We start from the raw sequence: 17,292 nt of genomic DNA, 5'->3' as shown, positions 1-17,292 counted from the left end.
ATTCAGGTCAACAGTATAGCAGGAAAGTAGAAGTAATGTCATTACTTTAACATAATTATAAATACTAAAAATTATTTTAAAAAAGTATATACACGTTAACTAATCACACGTAATATATTGTGTAACTTTATAAATTGCACATAAAAAATCAGAACTAATCATTTATAAATAATTCCAAGTTAAAATAAGGGATAAACATTTTGTAAGTTAAACATACTTTATTTACTATTATAAAACAATTTATATAACAACATGTTCTGCTAATTGTTCAAATGGAATTACGGAATGGAACTAAAATAAATAATATATCTGATAAAATGAAATCGTAAGATGTGTTTACAAATCATCAACTTTGCATTATTTTTGTACAACAAAATATTTACAGTATAATTCATTTACAAAAGAGAAAAGAAAAAGGAAAAACAAAAGAGAAAAAAGGAACTAATTTTATTTAACAGCGAATTGTAATGTAATAGTATTTTAATTCAATTATTTTGAGAAAGTAAATTATAAGCTTACTTTGGGGAAACTGTTTTATATTAAGTAGGGTCTAAAATACTTTAAATGTACTTAAGTACATTACAATTGATTTAAAATATCCGAGTAAACCTATTTAAGTTCCTTTATCGTCTTTGCATAAGGTATAAAAAAACTTGTTAATTCTCATAACAAATCCACTCGAGTCCATACTATCGACTTTTTAAATGTACAATACCAAGTTCTTTTGTTTTCCGAATAGATATATTACAATTTTCTTTGGGGTTCACATTTCATATTATCCCTTAAAGTCTATCCTACCGACGATTGAAACTGCGACATTAAAAATATTATAAAAGTCTTCATATCATCCCCCGTTTTTTCTTGAAGGCTTCTAAATTGAGCGATCTCTTCGGTCCCGTGTCTTTAACCATTATCATAGCTTTTGGTTCCATACTCACAGGATTATCTGATAACAAATAGGAAAAAAAAAAATATTAAACAAATAATTTTATATTCAGGCGTACAGAAATACTTACTTGTTACTTCTACGTCAAGGTCAATATCAAAATCATGAGCGGTGAATAGATCGTCAGTCTTTGAGTTGAGAGGATTGTCTTTGTTTGATTCATTTGTTTTATTCCCACCTAGAGAATTGTCCTTTTGGCCATTTGCTAACTAATAGGGGAAAAAATTAAAAACACATTAAACAAATATATAATTAACTGCTGGGACTAGAAGGCAAACATGCTAATAACGTAATATTTAGTTTTCCTTCATTAATTTATTATTCTTAACCCCGGAAAATACAAAGAACCGGACACTCATATTTTTATTTCAAACTATATGTATTTGATTATTCGGAGATCGTGAGATGCAGTCTGGTTTGACCGCATCTCACGATCTCAGAATAATCATTGACTAACGGTCACTAAACACCACACATATATGTATTATTGTCGTTATATTAATTACAACATATTTATTTTAATATAAACCAAATTAGCGAGATCAAATATTCATTAGATTTTACTTTAAAAAATTAATTTTAACAGTTTGGCAGAAAATTTATCAAAATACCGAAATAACTTTATTTAAAACAATTAAATTTACCTAACAATTTATTACATGTTTGTCCTCATAAAATTTAACTAACAATTTATTACATGGTTTTGCTCATAAAATTTAACTAACAATTTATTACATGGTTTTGCTCATAAAATTTAACTAACAATTTATTAAACGGTTTTTTCATAAAATTTAACTAACAATTTATTTCATGGTTTTAACTAACAATTTATTTCATGGTTGTGCTCATAAAATTTAACTAACAATTTATTAAACGGTTTTTTCATAAAATTTAACTAACAATTTATTTCATGGTTTTGCTCATAACATTACACCATTTTCGTCGAGTAGTGTCAGAACAGGACACTCATATATGTTTATAAAAGTTTAACAAATTTTATGTTTATTTTGTACTATGTACATGTAATTTTTTCATTATATTAATTACAACATTCTTATTTTAATATAAACCAAATTAAATGAGATCAAAAATTCATGAGTTTTTATAAAAATTATTTAATTACGATGGTTAGGCAGAAAATTATCAAGACACTGGAATAACTTTATTTAAAACAATTAAATTTAACTAACAATTTATTATATGGTTTTTCTCAAAATAATGCATTAAGAACAAAAGAGGCGTTGCGATTGTGATACTGATTTGTGAAACACGCTGTGTGTCTATACGTGGCATGTGCTTGACGTCGCATAAATGTGCATAAGGCATCGGGTAGCGTGTGTTCCCCGCTTTAGCATTGTCATGGTAAGGTGCTCATGACTGTAAGGTAAAGGTCTTGGGTTTGAATGCTGCAGCTCTGCATTCCAACCCGACATACAAATGGACTTTTTTTTCACATCAGCACCCCGAGGGTTGATATAACCTTTGCTGTGGGATCCCATGTGGGGGAAAAATAGCTAACACAGAAGCAACAACTTTCTGAAATGGATGCAATCGACTTTCAACACTAAGCTGTAGTACAGTCCTGACTTTATTTCATCAGACACTATTAAATCAGATTAATGCGACATATTTTTAAGGTGAATTTTCAAACAAAAACTGATATGAAAAAATTTTCTGCAATTTTTTTCTACTTAACCTGATAATAAGGGGGAAAAAGTAATATAAAACTTTGTTTTAATCTACAAATTCCATAGCATATTGTTGTAAAGCATATGTCAGTTACTTACTAGAGGAGGAGCAGGCGTATCTTCTGGTTCTTCTTTTGAAAAAGTCATCCTAGGTTTTGTACTACGTCTTGTGAATGGGTCGTCTATTTTCTTCCCTTTGTTCGCCCTTACTTCTTCCTATGATCAAAAATAAATTGCTTACTCTATTTTATATTTTTTTAAAATTTATTTTCTTTTTTGAAGAATTACAAAACAAAACTTACCATAATGGCCTTTTCAGCTTCTTCAACATTCTTTCTTCTATTCCTATTATTAATATAACTAATACTTGATATGGTCGACGTTCGTTTTTTGTCCAATTCATTGGCCCTTTCTTCCAGTTGGAGGAGCTGCTGGCTGATCCGCCTTGCCTCATCTTCGTCACCTCTGAAAATTTTGTCTTGTGCTTTCAAAAAGATCAGTGGTAATTTCACAATTGATTACCTTTGCTGTGCCATGTCTCTTTGTTTCATCAATTCCGTTTTTTTCATCGCATAGTTATGGGGGTTAGTCTTATATCTCTCCTTCTCTTTTATTATCTAAATCAAACATGAAGGTTAGTTTATTCAGAGTTGGAGTGAGGCTAAAGTTATATAAAACGACTGAGTTTAACCTTTTCTATGTCCTCTTCTTTAAACTCATAAATCATAGCTTCCTTGATATCCCTGACTTTGCTCATAATGTGATCGACTGTAGGAAGGGTGACATTCTGTTTCTCGCAGGTATCTCTCCATTTGAGGAACTCCGGCTCGGTGAACTCCTGGTTGGAGATGAACTCCAGCCTGAACACCCTTTCCTGTGTCCCGTGCCTTTTAAAGCAAAAGTAATTTTCTCGTTTGATTAAATTACCAAAAACAAGTTTGGCCTTAAAAATTAAAAAATCAAAGCAAAGTCAGTTAGCATGTGGTGGAAGGAGGCATGATTGTGAACTTTCTTACTTGAGTCTCAAGCCTTTGTTCGTCTTCGTGTTCCCCAGCTGGTAGATTTTTGAAGTTTCTACCACATCACTAACTTCTGCTACCTGCCAAAAAATTTCAATACAAATCACTACATTTAACTATGGATTATAGTAACGCACTTTGTAAAAAATAAATAAAAGACAGTTTATAATCCTTAAAAAATCAGTTGTAAAAGAAATTTCACTTACACGATAGACTGGTTTTCCATTGTGATTGCCAATACCAATCCTTACAAAACAACCATGTACAACTTTCTGGAAGAAGGGCAAATGAACAAACCTAAAAAGAAAAAAATATTTTGTTTGCAATAATATTAACTTTCAGGATGTTAAAAAGATTTATTTTGTGTCATGCATCCAATCACTCTTACTCCTTTTGGGGTGCATCAATTCCATTCAAAATTTAACAGTTAGTGGATAGAAGGGAAGGGTAGAGGGTTGGGAAGGGCAGGGGTGAGAGGTAGACAAAAGTATATTCCCAATGGGATAGAGACACTGCAGCCGATCGGCATCCATTTTGCAGAAAAATGATTGCAATTTTGCAAAAGTTTGAGAAAAAGGCCAGATTGTGTACAGAAGGAGGAGAAAAGAGTGGTTCACTGATGATGAGGGATGGGGAAGGAAGGGTGTGGGAGCTGCCCATTTATATTTGAAGTGTCTGATACACTTTGGATACTTCAGCCCAAAATATGTTGTGAGGGTCCAACTAGAACTCTTAAAATGGGGGAAAAAAAACCCTAAAGTCCAATATAAAAAGAAAGTACTATTTTGAATTAATTGTTTTAATTTAGTTTATTGTCGTAAGGCATACAAGTAAGTGTTTCTTTTGCACATGCACAAAAATTATAATTAATTTTTTTTCTTTTTTACAATTTTTTATTGTGAGCATTAATTTTTTTTTAAAATTTGTGATTAAGAATATATTTAACTTAAAATATTACAATTAATTAAGGTTTTAGTTGAGATAAAAAAGTCAATTGCACGAGCGGGATTCGAACTCACGATCTTCGGATATATACGCCGCTGCTCTACCACTTGAGCTATCGTGACCTCGATCCACTTGGACACCAACTTCCTATCTCAACCCCACCTTTTGAGTTTTCCCTCCTTTTTGCCATTTTTCAAATGTCGTGTAATCGGATTGGATTTTCGGTGACAAATGAAATGGCCACGGAGAGCTTGAGTGAAGTATACTTCATTTTAATTCATTAATTTCGTGGTTTGCTTGACCAAATAATATATTACAATTAATTAAGGTTTTTAATTGAGATAAAAAAGTCAATGGCACGAGCGGGATTCGAACCCACGATCTTCGGCTACATACGCCGCTGCTCTACCACTTGAGCTAATTGTGACCTCGATCCACTCGGAGGTATTCTCGTCGAGTAGTACCGAGAACAGTCGAAGACAAAAGAACTGGACCCATATTTTTTGTTGTTTATTTTAAACTATAAGTGTTTTTGTCATTTTATTAATTACAAACATTCTTATTTTAATGTAAACCAAATTAAACTGGATCAAAAATTAAAGAGTTTTGATTAAAGTTATTTAATTATGGGTGGTTTGATACAAAATTTATCAAAACCCCGGAATACCATTTAATGATGGAATGAATTTAATTAACAATTTAGTACCTGCTTTTGCTCATAATAATGCATTATGAGCAAAAGGCGTTGCGTTTGTGATACATGCTGTCCGTGGCTTGCGCTTACTTAAGTTTGTTCCCTGCTTTACTCATTCGCCCCCTCCCCAATTATAATGCATATTATGAAGTAATCAGGAAGAAATCAATAGATTCATTTGATGTATTTTATCAATCTTAAATTGTACGATAAAGTGCACAAAAACTATTTTAATAATATTTAAAAAGTCTAAAAGTTTTAAACTTTCTCTTTAGTACAAGCATCTGAATTGAAAAGTAAAAAGTAACAAGGAACAAGGAAAAAATTAAAGCAAAACTGACTCTACTAAGAAATGCTTGAATAAATCTGCCTATGAAAGAACACATTTACAAAAAGAAATGTCTAAATTTGAACTTTTATGAAGATTTATCTAAGTTAAACTGTGTGTTCTTAGACCACATATATTTTAGTGCATAAGTAAATTAATTATACCAATTTCTCAACACTATTTCAACTTCCTAATTTTTTCCTGTAGCCAGATATATATTCATACGATAATAAATAATAGCAAGTTAAAAAAATCATATCGTGTAAAAGTAAATGACACTACAAAAATAAAGTATGACAACTTTAAACGACTTAAAATCTATTGTTAAAATTAATTAAGGTTTTCAGTTGAGATAAAAAAGTCAATGGCACGAGCGGGATTCGAACCCACGATCTTCGGCTTGATACGCTGCTGCTCTACCACTTGAGCTATCGTGACCTCGATCCACTCGGACTTCAACATTCCATCTCAACCACACCTTTTGAATTTTCCCTCCTTTTTGCCTTTTTCTATTTTTAAAAAGAAAAAAAATTAAAATGTTACCTTTCCATTTTATGACGTGATAACCTAATTCTGTTTAATTCCTCGTTGGTTGTTATATATTGGATTTTCTTCGTTTTGACCTTTGAGCTTTCTGTAGATCTGTCAAAGCACCAAAGTTTAATCAATAGAAAAAAAAAAATAATAATTTGATAACAAATGAAAATACCTTGCATCTGAGTCAGAGTCAGAAGAGCTGCTCTTTGAACTCGAGGAATCGCGTTTGAGGTCTGGTCTCCTCTGTCTGTCTGCGTTCGAAGGTGGAGATGTATCACTATCAGACCCGCTGTCGTCACTGTAGATATCACTAGCTTTTAGCTTCGTCTTGCCCGTGGTGCTTCCACCTCCTTCACCATCATCGATATCACTGTCTAATCTCTTCTTACTCTCTTCTTCCTCTTTTCGCTTTTCTTCTGCTGCCTTTTGCTGTTTTTCTTTTTCTTCTATTTTTTTAAAATGAATATTAGTCAGTATGAAAAATACAAAACAAATTATTTATATTACCTCTTTCTTTTTTCTCTTCTCTCCTGGCTTTGAGCAGATTCATTGCCTGGGCCTTTTTGTCCATCTTCCCTCGGTTTTCTTCAACAGTCTTCTTGCGTTCTTTACTCCTTTCTTTTACGTCTATTTTATTGTCTGACTGAGACTTCTTAGCGCTTGTTCCTTTTTTCTTTTTCTTCATCTCTTGTTTCTTGGCCAGCCTGAGCTTTTTTTCAATTTCAAACCTGTAATGGGCATTTTTTAAAAAAAATAATAACCATTAAATTACCAAACTTAACAGATTACCATAATTAATAAAGTATTTAATTATAACAAAGAAGGAAAAGTTATACAAAAAGTAACTACCTTGTTTTCATTATTTCCCTCTGCTCCACCCTTTTAAAAATTTCTTGCTCCCTTTCTTTTTCAGTCATTTTCGCTAATCGAGCTTTGTCCTCTTCATCACCCATCAAGTTTTCATCGTAACCATCGTTGAACTCATCCTGGCTAGAGTCTGATGAATCTTCATCATCATCCCCAGAAGCGTTGCTGCCTGACTCAGAAACCTCACCTAAAAATAATACTTTTATTTTGTTTGTGTTTTATACCTTATTTTAGGTACTGCTGTTTCCGTCCAAATCAAACAAATAAAACAAAGCTACAAGACATCATTTTCCCACTGTGATTTTATTATGCTTAACAAAACAGTTCTGTAAATGCGAAGAGATTTAATTTGCTTGCTGGTTTACATTATTTCCATATTAATGTTAAATGTATAATATGGCTATAGAACTTATTACACAATTGCAACAACCATAACACAAAAGTGTCCTTTTATTTTGCCTAATGCAGCAAAGAAAGTGAAGTTACATTTGATTAAAAAACCTTAACCATGTAATCTCTTACAATAAAGTAATATCTATATAAAAGTTGTCAAGGAGATATACATAAGCCTGGACTATCGTTTGAACTTAGTTTAAAAATTATTTTTCCTATTATCATGTGACATCAATCAAAATGCTCAATGAAATTATTTTTTAGAAGAATAATCAGAAAAAATCATAATTACTATTTCAAGAATTAACTACTTTTAACCAAATAGTTTTTATTAACACTCAACATTTTATTAAACATGACAGCCCATCTGACAATGATTAACTGACTTATATGTAAGATAAGAGAATTTATTTAGTGTCAACAACACTATTTTATTTTTATTTTTAATTAATTAAGGTTTTCAGTTGAGATAAAAAAGTCAATGGCACAAGCGGGATTCGAACCCACGATCTTCGGCTTGATACATTGCTGCTCTACCACTTGAGCTATCGTGACCTCGACCCACTCGAACATCAACTTCCCATCTCAACCACACCTTTTGAATTTTCCCTCCTTTTTGCCATTTTTCACTCTCCACATGGCCATTTCATTTGTCGCCGAGAATCAAATTGATTACACGACATTTGAAAATAACGTACATAATAAACATTGTGCAATATATTTTCGAATTGAAAAGAAAAAATATTTTATTTACTACGTACCCTAATATACTTAAAAGGATTTATACAAATACAGTCAATTATATGTTGAATTATAGAAATTTAGCAGCTATGCCAAATATGCTGTTGCTTTTTTAATTGAAGCCGTAGTGAGAAATTATCAATAAAAATTAGTCACAACTTTGGTTTTTATCAGCTCTAGTACCAATGCTGAGGAATATTGAGTACTTCAGACTTCTATATTTGTGTTGATGTATATATATATATTGTATATTTTACAACTGTTCTGTAGTTGACAACCTGAGGTACATAGAATGATATACAGGGTGAATTGCTACTCGTGCTACAAACTTCTCCAGTAGATTCTTCACCCTAAAATGAACAAAAAAGTTCATATTGTCCATGGTCCGATTCTCAACCATTTCAGAGTAATTTCGCTTTTTATCGATTTTGAAAGATATCACGTCCTGGCGTCGGAAAATCGTGATATCTTTTAATCTAAACATTTCTCTTAAAATCTATAAGCACCGTTGAAATCCCCGTTAATTTTTAGAGAGAATCAAAATCATAATTCCATTGAAATTTTTTAATTTAATTTAATGCCCATTTAGTATGTAATGCTTAAGAAGTTTACAAACAGCTAGAAGGTCAAGGAAGAAAGACCCAAACGTTTTGCCACCTTCATCTTCTTATTGAAAAATTAACGGGGATTTCAACGGTGCTTATAGATTTTAAGAGAAATGTTTAGATTAAAAGATATCACGATTTTCCGACGCCAGGACGTGATATCTTTCAAAATCGATAAAAAGCGAAATTACTCTGAAATGGTTGAGAATCGGACCATGGTCAATATGAACTTTTTTGTTCATTTTAGGGTCAAGAATCTACTGGTGAAGTTTGTAGCACGAGTAGCAAGTCACTCTCAAACATTAGCAATCCTTGAACCACCATTTTTTCTCTTTTTGTCATCAACATCTTGGTCTCACAACCACTAAATAAGAAAATGACGAGTGCGTTGGAAGCGTTATTAAATCAGGTAGTTTTCCTCAAATTTGCTGCCTTCTGAGACTAAAATTAGAAACTCTGGATTACTTTATACACTTTCCGATTTACACAATTTTCCACTCTTTTTGTAGTTCTGGCTGAAATAAAACACAAAAAATTAGCCCAAACATTTTGCCACCGTCATCTTCTTATTGAAAAATTAACGGGAATTTCAACGGTGCTATTAGATTTTCAGAGAAATGTTTAGATTAAAAGATATCACGATTTTCCGACGCCAGGACGTGATATCTTTCAAAATCGATAAAAAGCGAAATTACTCTGAAATGGTTGAGAATCGGACCATGGACAATATGAACTTTTTTGTTCATTTTAGGGTGAAGAATCTACTGGAGAAGTTTGTAGCACGAGTAGCAATTCACCCTGTATAAACCCTACTCAGACAAAGTGACAGACAGTTCCTCATGAAGATGCTGAAACGCGTTTGAATAACTCAAAAACCCACAAGAGGAGATAGACCCATTGCCGTTTCAGAATGAGTTCACCTTCTCTCAGACCAAAACCCATCATCAACTCTACAAATGAGAAACTAGCTAGAAGTGCCTCTCTATACATATAAGTTGTGATTTCATTTCCCAAACAAATTCCACTGATTTTGGTGCAAGATCACCAGCTATCCACATATGGGCCATAGTTCATAATTTCTCGGAATAATCTATCCTCAGAGAGCCCCTTTATACACCGTAGGTGATGAAATGCCAAAGCACAGATTTTTAGGTGCAACAATACTAACAACCGTATGATGGCTACAAAAAAAACAGGAAAACACGATGAGTACGATAATGAGGTTATTTCAACTGGCATTGATAACTGCAACTATACACTTTTATCATATTATAAATATCCAGAAGATTTCTGAACATAATCAAAAGATAAAAGGACAATGTGTAAGTAGCGGACTGTCAGTAATAACAATAATGCTGGCACGATTGATACCAGCATTAATTTATAATTGTATAATAAAAGACAAGGGATAAGGCAAATTTGAAAGAAAGAAAAACACTCATTTCCTTAACTTTTGAGGAACTAGTTAGCAAATATAAACATCTACTTAAGACATTAAGTAAATCTCAGCCAATGGAAGAGAACAAAAATATTGGACCGAACGTTGTAACATTCGTAACAAAATATGTCTGTAAAATTAAGGGTATGTCTCATAAATTATAGCGCCTCCTTAACTAAAGCTGGCAGTGTGTCAATCTCCAATTAATATGGCCGAGTTAGGCTTAGGATTAGTGCAGGGATTAGGTCAGTATCTCTACGGCCTGGCCGGATCTTTAGAAAATCATCAATTCCTTCATCAACTAAGGCAACAATGGACCCACCCAACTTTGGAGAAGTGCTTCACACTCACTTAGAAGTGGCGATTTTCAACATCATTGGAATCAAGTAGCGCAGATATACACTAGTTCTCAGGACGGGTGGTTAGTGGATCGAAGGTCATAATAGCTCAAGTGGTTAGAGCAGCAGTGCATTGAGCCGAAGTCGTGAGTTCGAATACTGCTCATGACACTAACTTTTTCATCTCAACCAAGACTTTAGATAAAAAGTGTAATTAATTGAAATAATTAAATAGGTCAATTATGATCCTTAATGTATATTGACTTGTAATAAAAGTTTATTTAGATTTTAAGGTAAAGTTCATTTAGTCTGTAAGGTTGTTGTCAATTGTTATATTATCACTCGTAGACAATTAAGTTATCAATGTTTTGTATTTTAGTTTCCTTAGTAATAAATGTGTCTTTTTGACTATGTAAATATTGTGTACTATTTACTTAGAATTTTTTAATTATACAGTTAAGTTGATGGGGAGGAAGTAAATTTTTTTTTTTTTACAATAGGCATTTATTTTGTCAGACGCGTTTCGGTGTAATATGACCATCTTCAGTGACTTTTTTAAAAATAAACTACTATGCTAACTACTACTATTAATAAATGACTATGAACGTGGCGAGTCATCAAGTTCATCACTTTTGAACTTATAACTATGAAAAAACCATCAAGCTACTTTATTTTCAAAAAGTCACTGAAATTATAAATATGCCTGACAAAAAATGCCTATTGCTGGTAAAAAAGACAATTTGACTTCCTACCCATCGACTTGTTACGGAGTTACACAAAATTGGGATGGAAACTATCAAAAAATTAATTATACAGTTAATTGGCCTGATATTTTTAAGCATGAGGACATCTAGCCTGTTTAGTTGTTAAAGATACACAAACCTAGGCTTTAATTCCTGGTTAATTTCTCAATAACTCTTTATTTAGTTAATTTTCAGTTTCACATATTAAACAGTGTGGCGCCCATTTCCAATTATTATATTCCAATATTAAACTATCTAACCCTGCCTGTCACCACAGAGCAAAGTCGGCAAATTTTTGGTGTAAGAACATTGGTCGCCACACATTAGCCATCCTTATTAAAGGGGTTGGACTTAAGTGTGATTCGTGACTTACTTAAGTGTAATTCAGCCATGTGGAATCACAATCAACAACATCAATCCTTTTAACGTTACTGCCATTAGTCCAAATCTCGACCAATGCTTCGTTCGCTTTGATTCACCTTCCGTACACATTAAGCAAACCACATCCAACGAAGCGGTTGGTCTCTTTTGTTGATTGAGATTTGCTTAGTGAATAGGCGCTTTTACAACATCTGAAATTATGGCTTCAACCATAATAAATCTGTGTTTTGCTGGGTCATAAACTCTACTGTGGCTTAGCATCCTGCCACAAAAGAGGGTACATCTTGAAACGGGTCCTTCACGAGTTCAAAACCTGATGGTACAATACCACAGGTATGAGGCATGCGAAGAATAGAAGAACCAGAAGGGCCAACTTACAGAAGAATTACTGGAACACAACCACATCCGAACCAGGATTTTGGTTGGACTCCTGACAGGACATCGCCACTTAAGAAAGCACATGCACCGGAAAGAAGTAGAAAAACTGTGCCTGCCAGGAAGAACAGGAGACCGCAGAACATGTTTATATTTTAGTGGTGGTCAATGTAGGTGCAGGTTCTTGCAACTAGGATAAGAAAAACCGCAAGCAAGATCCTACACTAAGAAGCTGCTGGCTGGCAAAGCTAGGGAAGCTGATTAACAACTCGAACCTGGCCAGTGACTTATAAAAAAATAGGGAAGCACAATAGTCTATTCAGGTCGAGGTTCTTGTGGCTGCCTCGTTTATCCCTATCCCTAGTAGAACGGCAAGACCCACTAGTATGTTAAAATTTACCTTCTTCGGGTTCAGAGTGTTTGTCATTGTTTCCATTCTCTTCGTCGCTGCTGTCTGAGTCGGACGATGACTTGGAGACGGCCTTTTTGCTCTGTTTTTTAGTTTTCTTCTTCTTTTTCGATTTACCCCTCGCGTCCCAGTCACCGTCGGAACCGGAGGAGGTTTCCGAGTCGGAGTAGGCGTTGGTCGCCTTTTTCATGCTGGGCTCGCTCTCATCGTTGCTGGTTTTCTTCTTCTTCGCCAAGGACAGCAGCTCCTAGGCATCAACATGAAAAAACGCAGTTACACCTATGCTAGTTGCAATGTTGAGTCTATTTAATTAGATTCTGTTTTGTTTATGGAAGGTATGAGACACGGGAAGGCTTTTTTGTTTGTTTTTCGTGAGCGTTTTTCGATTTTGGCTTGTATTTAATTATAAGTAATGAGTTTTAATAATAAAGACGACTTACATTGTCCAAATCGGACGCACTGCTGTCGCTTGATGTATCCGAGTCCAGCAACACCTGCACTTTCCTCTTGACCATATTTTCGTGTAGTCGGCGGCTTCAAATTGCTTCGAACAAACCTGAAACAACTGCTGGGTGCAAGCAAGAGCGGAGCGGTTACGGAATGTTGTTACGCCAGATTGAACCGACTGTTCTTGTTTGGTTTCAGATTCTCCGCAGGTCCCACAGCCGGCTGGATCGTCAACAAAGCGGCCGTGGCGCCGCCTCCGCGCGCAATTCCCAGGATTCCGTCGCCGATCAGGATTCCAGCGTTTTTTTTTTTCAAGGCGTTGCTGCGAGAATTTCACCGTTCAGTCAGATAAAATCCCGCCTGCCGACGCGTTGACCATTTCACCAACAGCCGAAATGTCGCCAGTCGCCTTTCCCTTCCACGCCAGCTCGGCCTTTTGCCAAACTAGCTGACTTCATTAGGTATGCAACTTGATTTTTTAAAAAATTTATTGTTTTAAATGATGACCGATTATGTATTTGGAAAAAGTCAAGACTATTCGTACCAATATTTGCTATTGGTGTTTTATAAAAGGGCGATTAAATTGATTAAATTGTTTCAACATAAAACCTTCCCCCTAACCTCACCGACTGGGGGACCATTACGACTAAAATTCAAAATAACCAACAGTTTAAAAAAACAGCAGATTTCAATTAGTTAATTCATTTTTAGACTATCATTCACATATCGTAAACATTAAACTGTTTTAGATTATTAACAAACGAAAATAAAGAGACTGAGAGCTATTGCGAGGATATTACAAACAACGGCCTCAAATCACAGTGAACATGGATTTACAGTAATTTGTTGAAGTCAGAATGAGGTAGTTTAGAAAAACACCTTTTTAATTTCTTCCCCCGACGTTTCGACCTTTATTCGGGTCATTTTCAGAGCTTGGGTAAATTACAAAACATATGTTGATTGGAAATAATACAATTTAAGATGTAAATATAAATTTTTAACCAACTTTATATATCATACCCACATAAAGTGTGGTGCTATTCTCGTGGTGACATTGGTTTTGGGTGTTATGAAACTTGAATTTGTATTCTGCTGTTTTGATGTGATTGTGAAATTTTGAATTTTTTAAAGATTTATTTTTCAGAATCCGTTTGTAAACACAAGCGGGAGATTTTATCTGTGCTTTATTTAGATCTAAACCTTTAAAACGGACGAAATATTGTTGTAAGATAATAAATTCAATAATAAATAAGTCAGTACTAAAATTAAAGATATCCATACATAAGCTGTAGTTCCTCTAGGTTCGGCCTGAACATCCAAGTTCTCAATGTTAATGGCGGCGCCCTTCAGGCCGCGGTGAAAGGGAAATCCCTACAAACAAAGTTCTTTTTTCCGTTTTGAGGCCAAAATGATGAGAACAACTAACAGTCACCACTAGACAACACCGAACTAGGGCTTTACCTTAAGGATTTCCTTGAGGAAAAATTCTCCCTTTGTATGGGCTCGGGTTCATTAGAGGAAATCTCCAAGAAAATCCCGGACGCTTTTTCCTTGAGGATTTCCTGTATGGCATCCTTAAGGCCAAGCGCTGCACCCAGAGGACACATGCTATATGAAACCACCAATGCTGGGTTCTCTTGACAAGGGATTAAGGGGGCAACGAGGTCACGAGGTCCCCGTCGACAGGCGACGTGACGGGTGGGAATGTGTAGAAAAGGCTCGAGCAGTAAGGTTAGGATGGAGTTTGGTGTAACAATTTTTGGAATCGGGAACGGATAAGTTCGTTGAGAAAAAGGATTTTCAGGTCGTTGTGGATAGTGAGGTTAGTGATTTTGGAGCTTTGACAACTTGTTTGGAAGGATTGCAGGCGCTGGATGTTGGATGGCTTGCAGGCGCTGGATGTTGGATGGCTTGGCAGACAGTTCCACTCCAATATAGTCGCAGAAAAGTCTTGGCGGTCTAGATATATTTCGGTCCTAAAAGTTCGTAGTTGCCCTTTTATTAGGTTTGTTGTACTTTTACAAGTTTCAATTTTTTGAAAATTACATCAATGAACCGGAATTAGAACACATTACAAATGATGTGGTTATTAGTGTTCCCGGACGCTTTTTCCTTGAGGATTTCCTGTATGTGCTACCTTAAGGCCCAGCACTGCACCAAGAGGGCACCTGCCATGTGAAATCATCCAATTCTGGCACTCATTTCGAAGGATTAAGGGGCCAACGAGGTCTCGAGGTCACAATCTTCTGCATACTTTCATATACTTAACTCTATTTACAGTTATGCTCGTATATTAAATAAATAAATAATACATATTTTTATTTATTTGAACTAAAAATTTAACGCATTACCTAAAGTTTGCACTGATGGTGGCTATTTAACCACCAAAAGCTTTGATTGTTTTAAAACATTTATTGTAAAACAGGCCGATCATTATGTTTTCTAGCGAAGAATGTTTTAGAAACTTTTAAAATAATAGCAATAATAGTTCCTCGCTTAATGATCTTTTTTATTTGCTGATCACATGGCAGGTCTAACTGGTTAATACATTTCTTCCGAAGATAAAAGCGGAAAATGCACAATCCACTTGACTCCACTTCGCTTCCTCAATGGTTTCAGTAAAATGAAATGAAAACTCCTTTAATAATGGTTTTCATTAGTCTTTTACAATGATTCAAAACGGAATTAATAGGTAAGATGTACATGCCAAATCTGTTGGTACTGGTTGTGAGACGAAGAAATTAAATCTTCTTACCGTGTCAAAACAAGTCAAGTGTTAGAAATGATACCATTTTTATAGATTAGCTCTTTTGCTTTCAATTAAGTATCGTGAAGAGAAGTTCATTTTGGTGAAATTCTCCCTTAGAAGTGGCTTTCCCCTTGACTGCTTTTTAATTCTCGACACTAATCGTCTAAGAAACCGATCGTTTTCCTGGCGATTTAAAAATAAATCACAATTAGAAATTAGGTAACATAATCTAGATTAGAAAATACACGGCGATCGTTTCCGCAATTTTTTGAGGGTGTCACTGATTAACATGCTCAACATGCAGAAACCAACGTGCCATCACTTGTGGTGTGTTTTTGTGTTTTCGGTTTAGTCAGGACCATTTTTATTATTACAAAAGTCTTCATTACTAAATGTAAGACATTTAAACATGTAACGTTTTAATTGTAAAGTTTATAATCTAAAAATTAGACTGTGCTGTGCATAACGTAAATAAAGATAAAAGCTTTTGCTGCAGCCTTCAGAAAAGAAGCCTATCTAATTAGAGTCTAAATATCAAAATATCTTCTCGTCCATCGATGCATACATGCATCTTTTGCTTCTTGATCAGCTATCTCATTTCCTGAGATTCCTATGTGTGCTTTTCTCCAATCGACGACACACGACCTCCAAGTCTTACAATCTCCACAATCGTTCTTCTCATTGATTCGATTAAATGGTCGCGATTTTTTTGATTCTTAATCTCCTATAGGTAATTAATTTCACCAAAGCATTTCAGACTGTCCACAAACTCCAGCGTCTTCAATCTTTTTTACATAGATTGAAATATTTTTGAAATAAGTTTACTATTGAATGCCCATTTTTCTATTATTTCTCTTTATTATCTGCCGTCCACACGGAGCTATTAACACTGATCAGATCGTCAGCGAAAGCTATCAACTCGTCTCACACACACACACACACACACACACACACACACACACACACACACACACACACACCGTGTGCGCGCGCGGGTGCGTAATAAATGAGCAAATAGGTAAGAAATATACATGGTATTACAGTTTTATTGACAAAATATCCGTTGTATAATTTAATTTAATTGTTCATTACGGCAATAGACTAGGCAATGCCAGCAACGCAGGGCTGCAAAACGTGAAAGTTGTTTGGCATGGGTTGAGGGGCAATAAGGCCTTCGAAAAATAAAGAAAATAGTTATTATAATCCCTATGTTAAATTAATAATTTATATTATTATAAATTTAAACATTCTTAAGTGGGATGGATATTTATCGAAATGTAATCTATGTTTAGCTGGATAAAGCTTCTATAAATAAATCTTTGGGGGATGTTAATTTAAATTTAGAAATGTCAGTTGAATTTTTTCTGTTTTGAAAAGCTTTTGGCAGTAATGAGAATTCGACAACTGATTAGGGATGGTTAGGGATGGATCTTTATTATTTCATTTCTTTATTTTATATTTCAATAATTTTTTATTTTAAAACTGTTTTATTTTATTTTATATTTTTTCCCCGCCTCCCGATTACATTCGGGTGGTCCTCCGTCGGTTAAAACCGCACAATAACAGTAGATGATCGGGTTTTGAACGCAGCGACACACGGATGTGGTGTTGTAGAGCAATTTCCTGCTGCTTAGCTTCTGGATTCATCA

The 17,292-nt window shown here is 34.5% G+C and overlaps 2 protein-coding genes across 4 annotated transcripts in view; one reads left to right on the top strand and one right to left on the bottom strand.

Moving 5' to 3' along the window:
* Positions 1-333: 333 nt before the first annotated feature.
* Positions 334-13,238, bottom strand: LOC106668810 (RNA polymerase-associated protein RTF1 homolog). Its single transcript, XM_014397938.2, has 14 exons — positions 12,888-13,238; positions 12,439-12,694; positions 7,007-7,211; positions 6,665-6,885; positions 6,330-6,603; positions 6,164-6,262; positions 3,860-3,950; positions 3,651-3,733; positions 3,326-3,521; positions 3,157-3,251; positions 2,937-3,099; positions 2,734-2,850; positions 1,017-1,155; positions 334-946 (listed from the first exon to the last, which is right to left on the bottom strand). The coding sequence occupies exons 1-14, from the start codon at positions 12,960-12,962 to the stop codon at positions 840-842; spliced, it is 2,121 nt and encodes a 706-aa protein (XP_014253424.1). The 5' UTR covers positions 12,963-13,238; the 3' UTR covers positions 334-839.
* The window catches only part of LOC106668811, a 65,673-nt gene continuing 61,545 nt past the window's right edge, over positions 13,165-17,292 (top strand). For 2 of the 3 annotated variants that reach the window (XM_014397941.2, XM_014397939.2), the window contains exon 1: positions 13,268-13,355. The gene's annotated coding sequence lies outside the window, so the exon portion shown is untranslated. Of the gene's footprint in view, positions 13,356-17,292 lie in introns of all 3 variants that reach the window. The other variant, XM_014397940.2, reaches the window with a different exon arrangement.

The sequence above is a fragment of the Cimex lectularius genome, unplaced genomic scaffold (genome assembly GCF_000648675.2).
Source record: "Cimex lectularius strain Harlan isolate CLEC.00 unplaced genomic scaffold, Clec_2.1 scaffold125, whole genome shotgun sequence".
Classification (NCBI taxonomy): Eukaryota; Metazoa; Arthropoda; class Insecta; order Hemiptera; family Cimicidae; genus Cimex; species Cimex lectularius.
This window is presented reverse-complemented; position numbering and strand designations above follow the sequence as displayed.

Bases quoted from the DNA above. Each gene is read 5' to 3' on its own strand.
- LOC106668810 (XM_014397938.2), bottom strand. From the start codon at position 12,962: ATGGTCAAGAGGAAAGTGCAGGTGTTGCTGGACTCGGATACATCAAGC. The intron at 12,695-12,887 runs GTAAGTCGTCTT...GTTGATGCCTAG, and splicing joins GTGCGTCCGATTTGGACAAT to GAGCTGCTGTCCTTGGCGAA. The intron at 6,886-7,006 runs GTAGTTACTTTT...TGCCCATTACAG, and splicing joins AGGGAAATAATGAAAACAAG to GTTTGAAATTGAAAAAAAGC.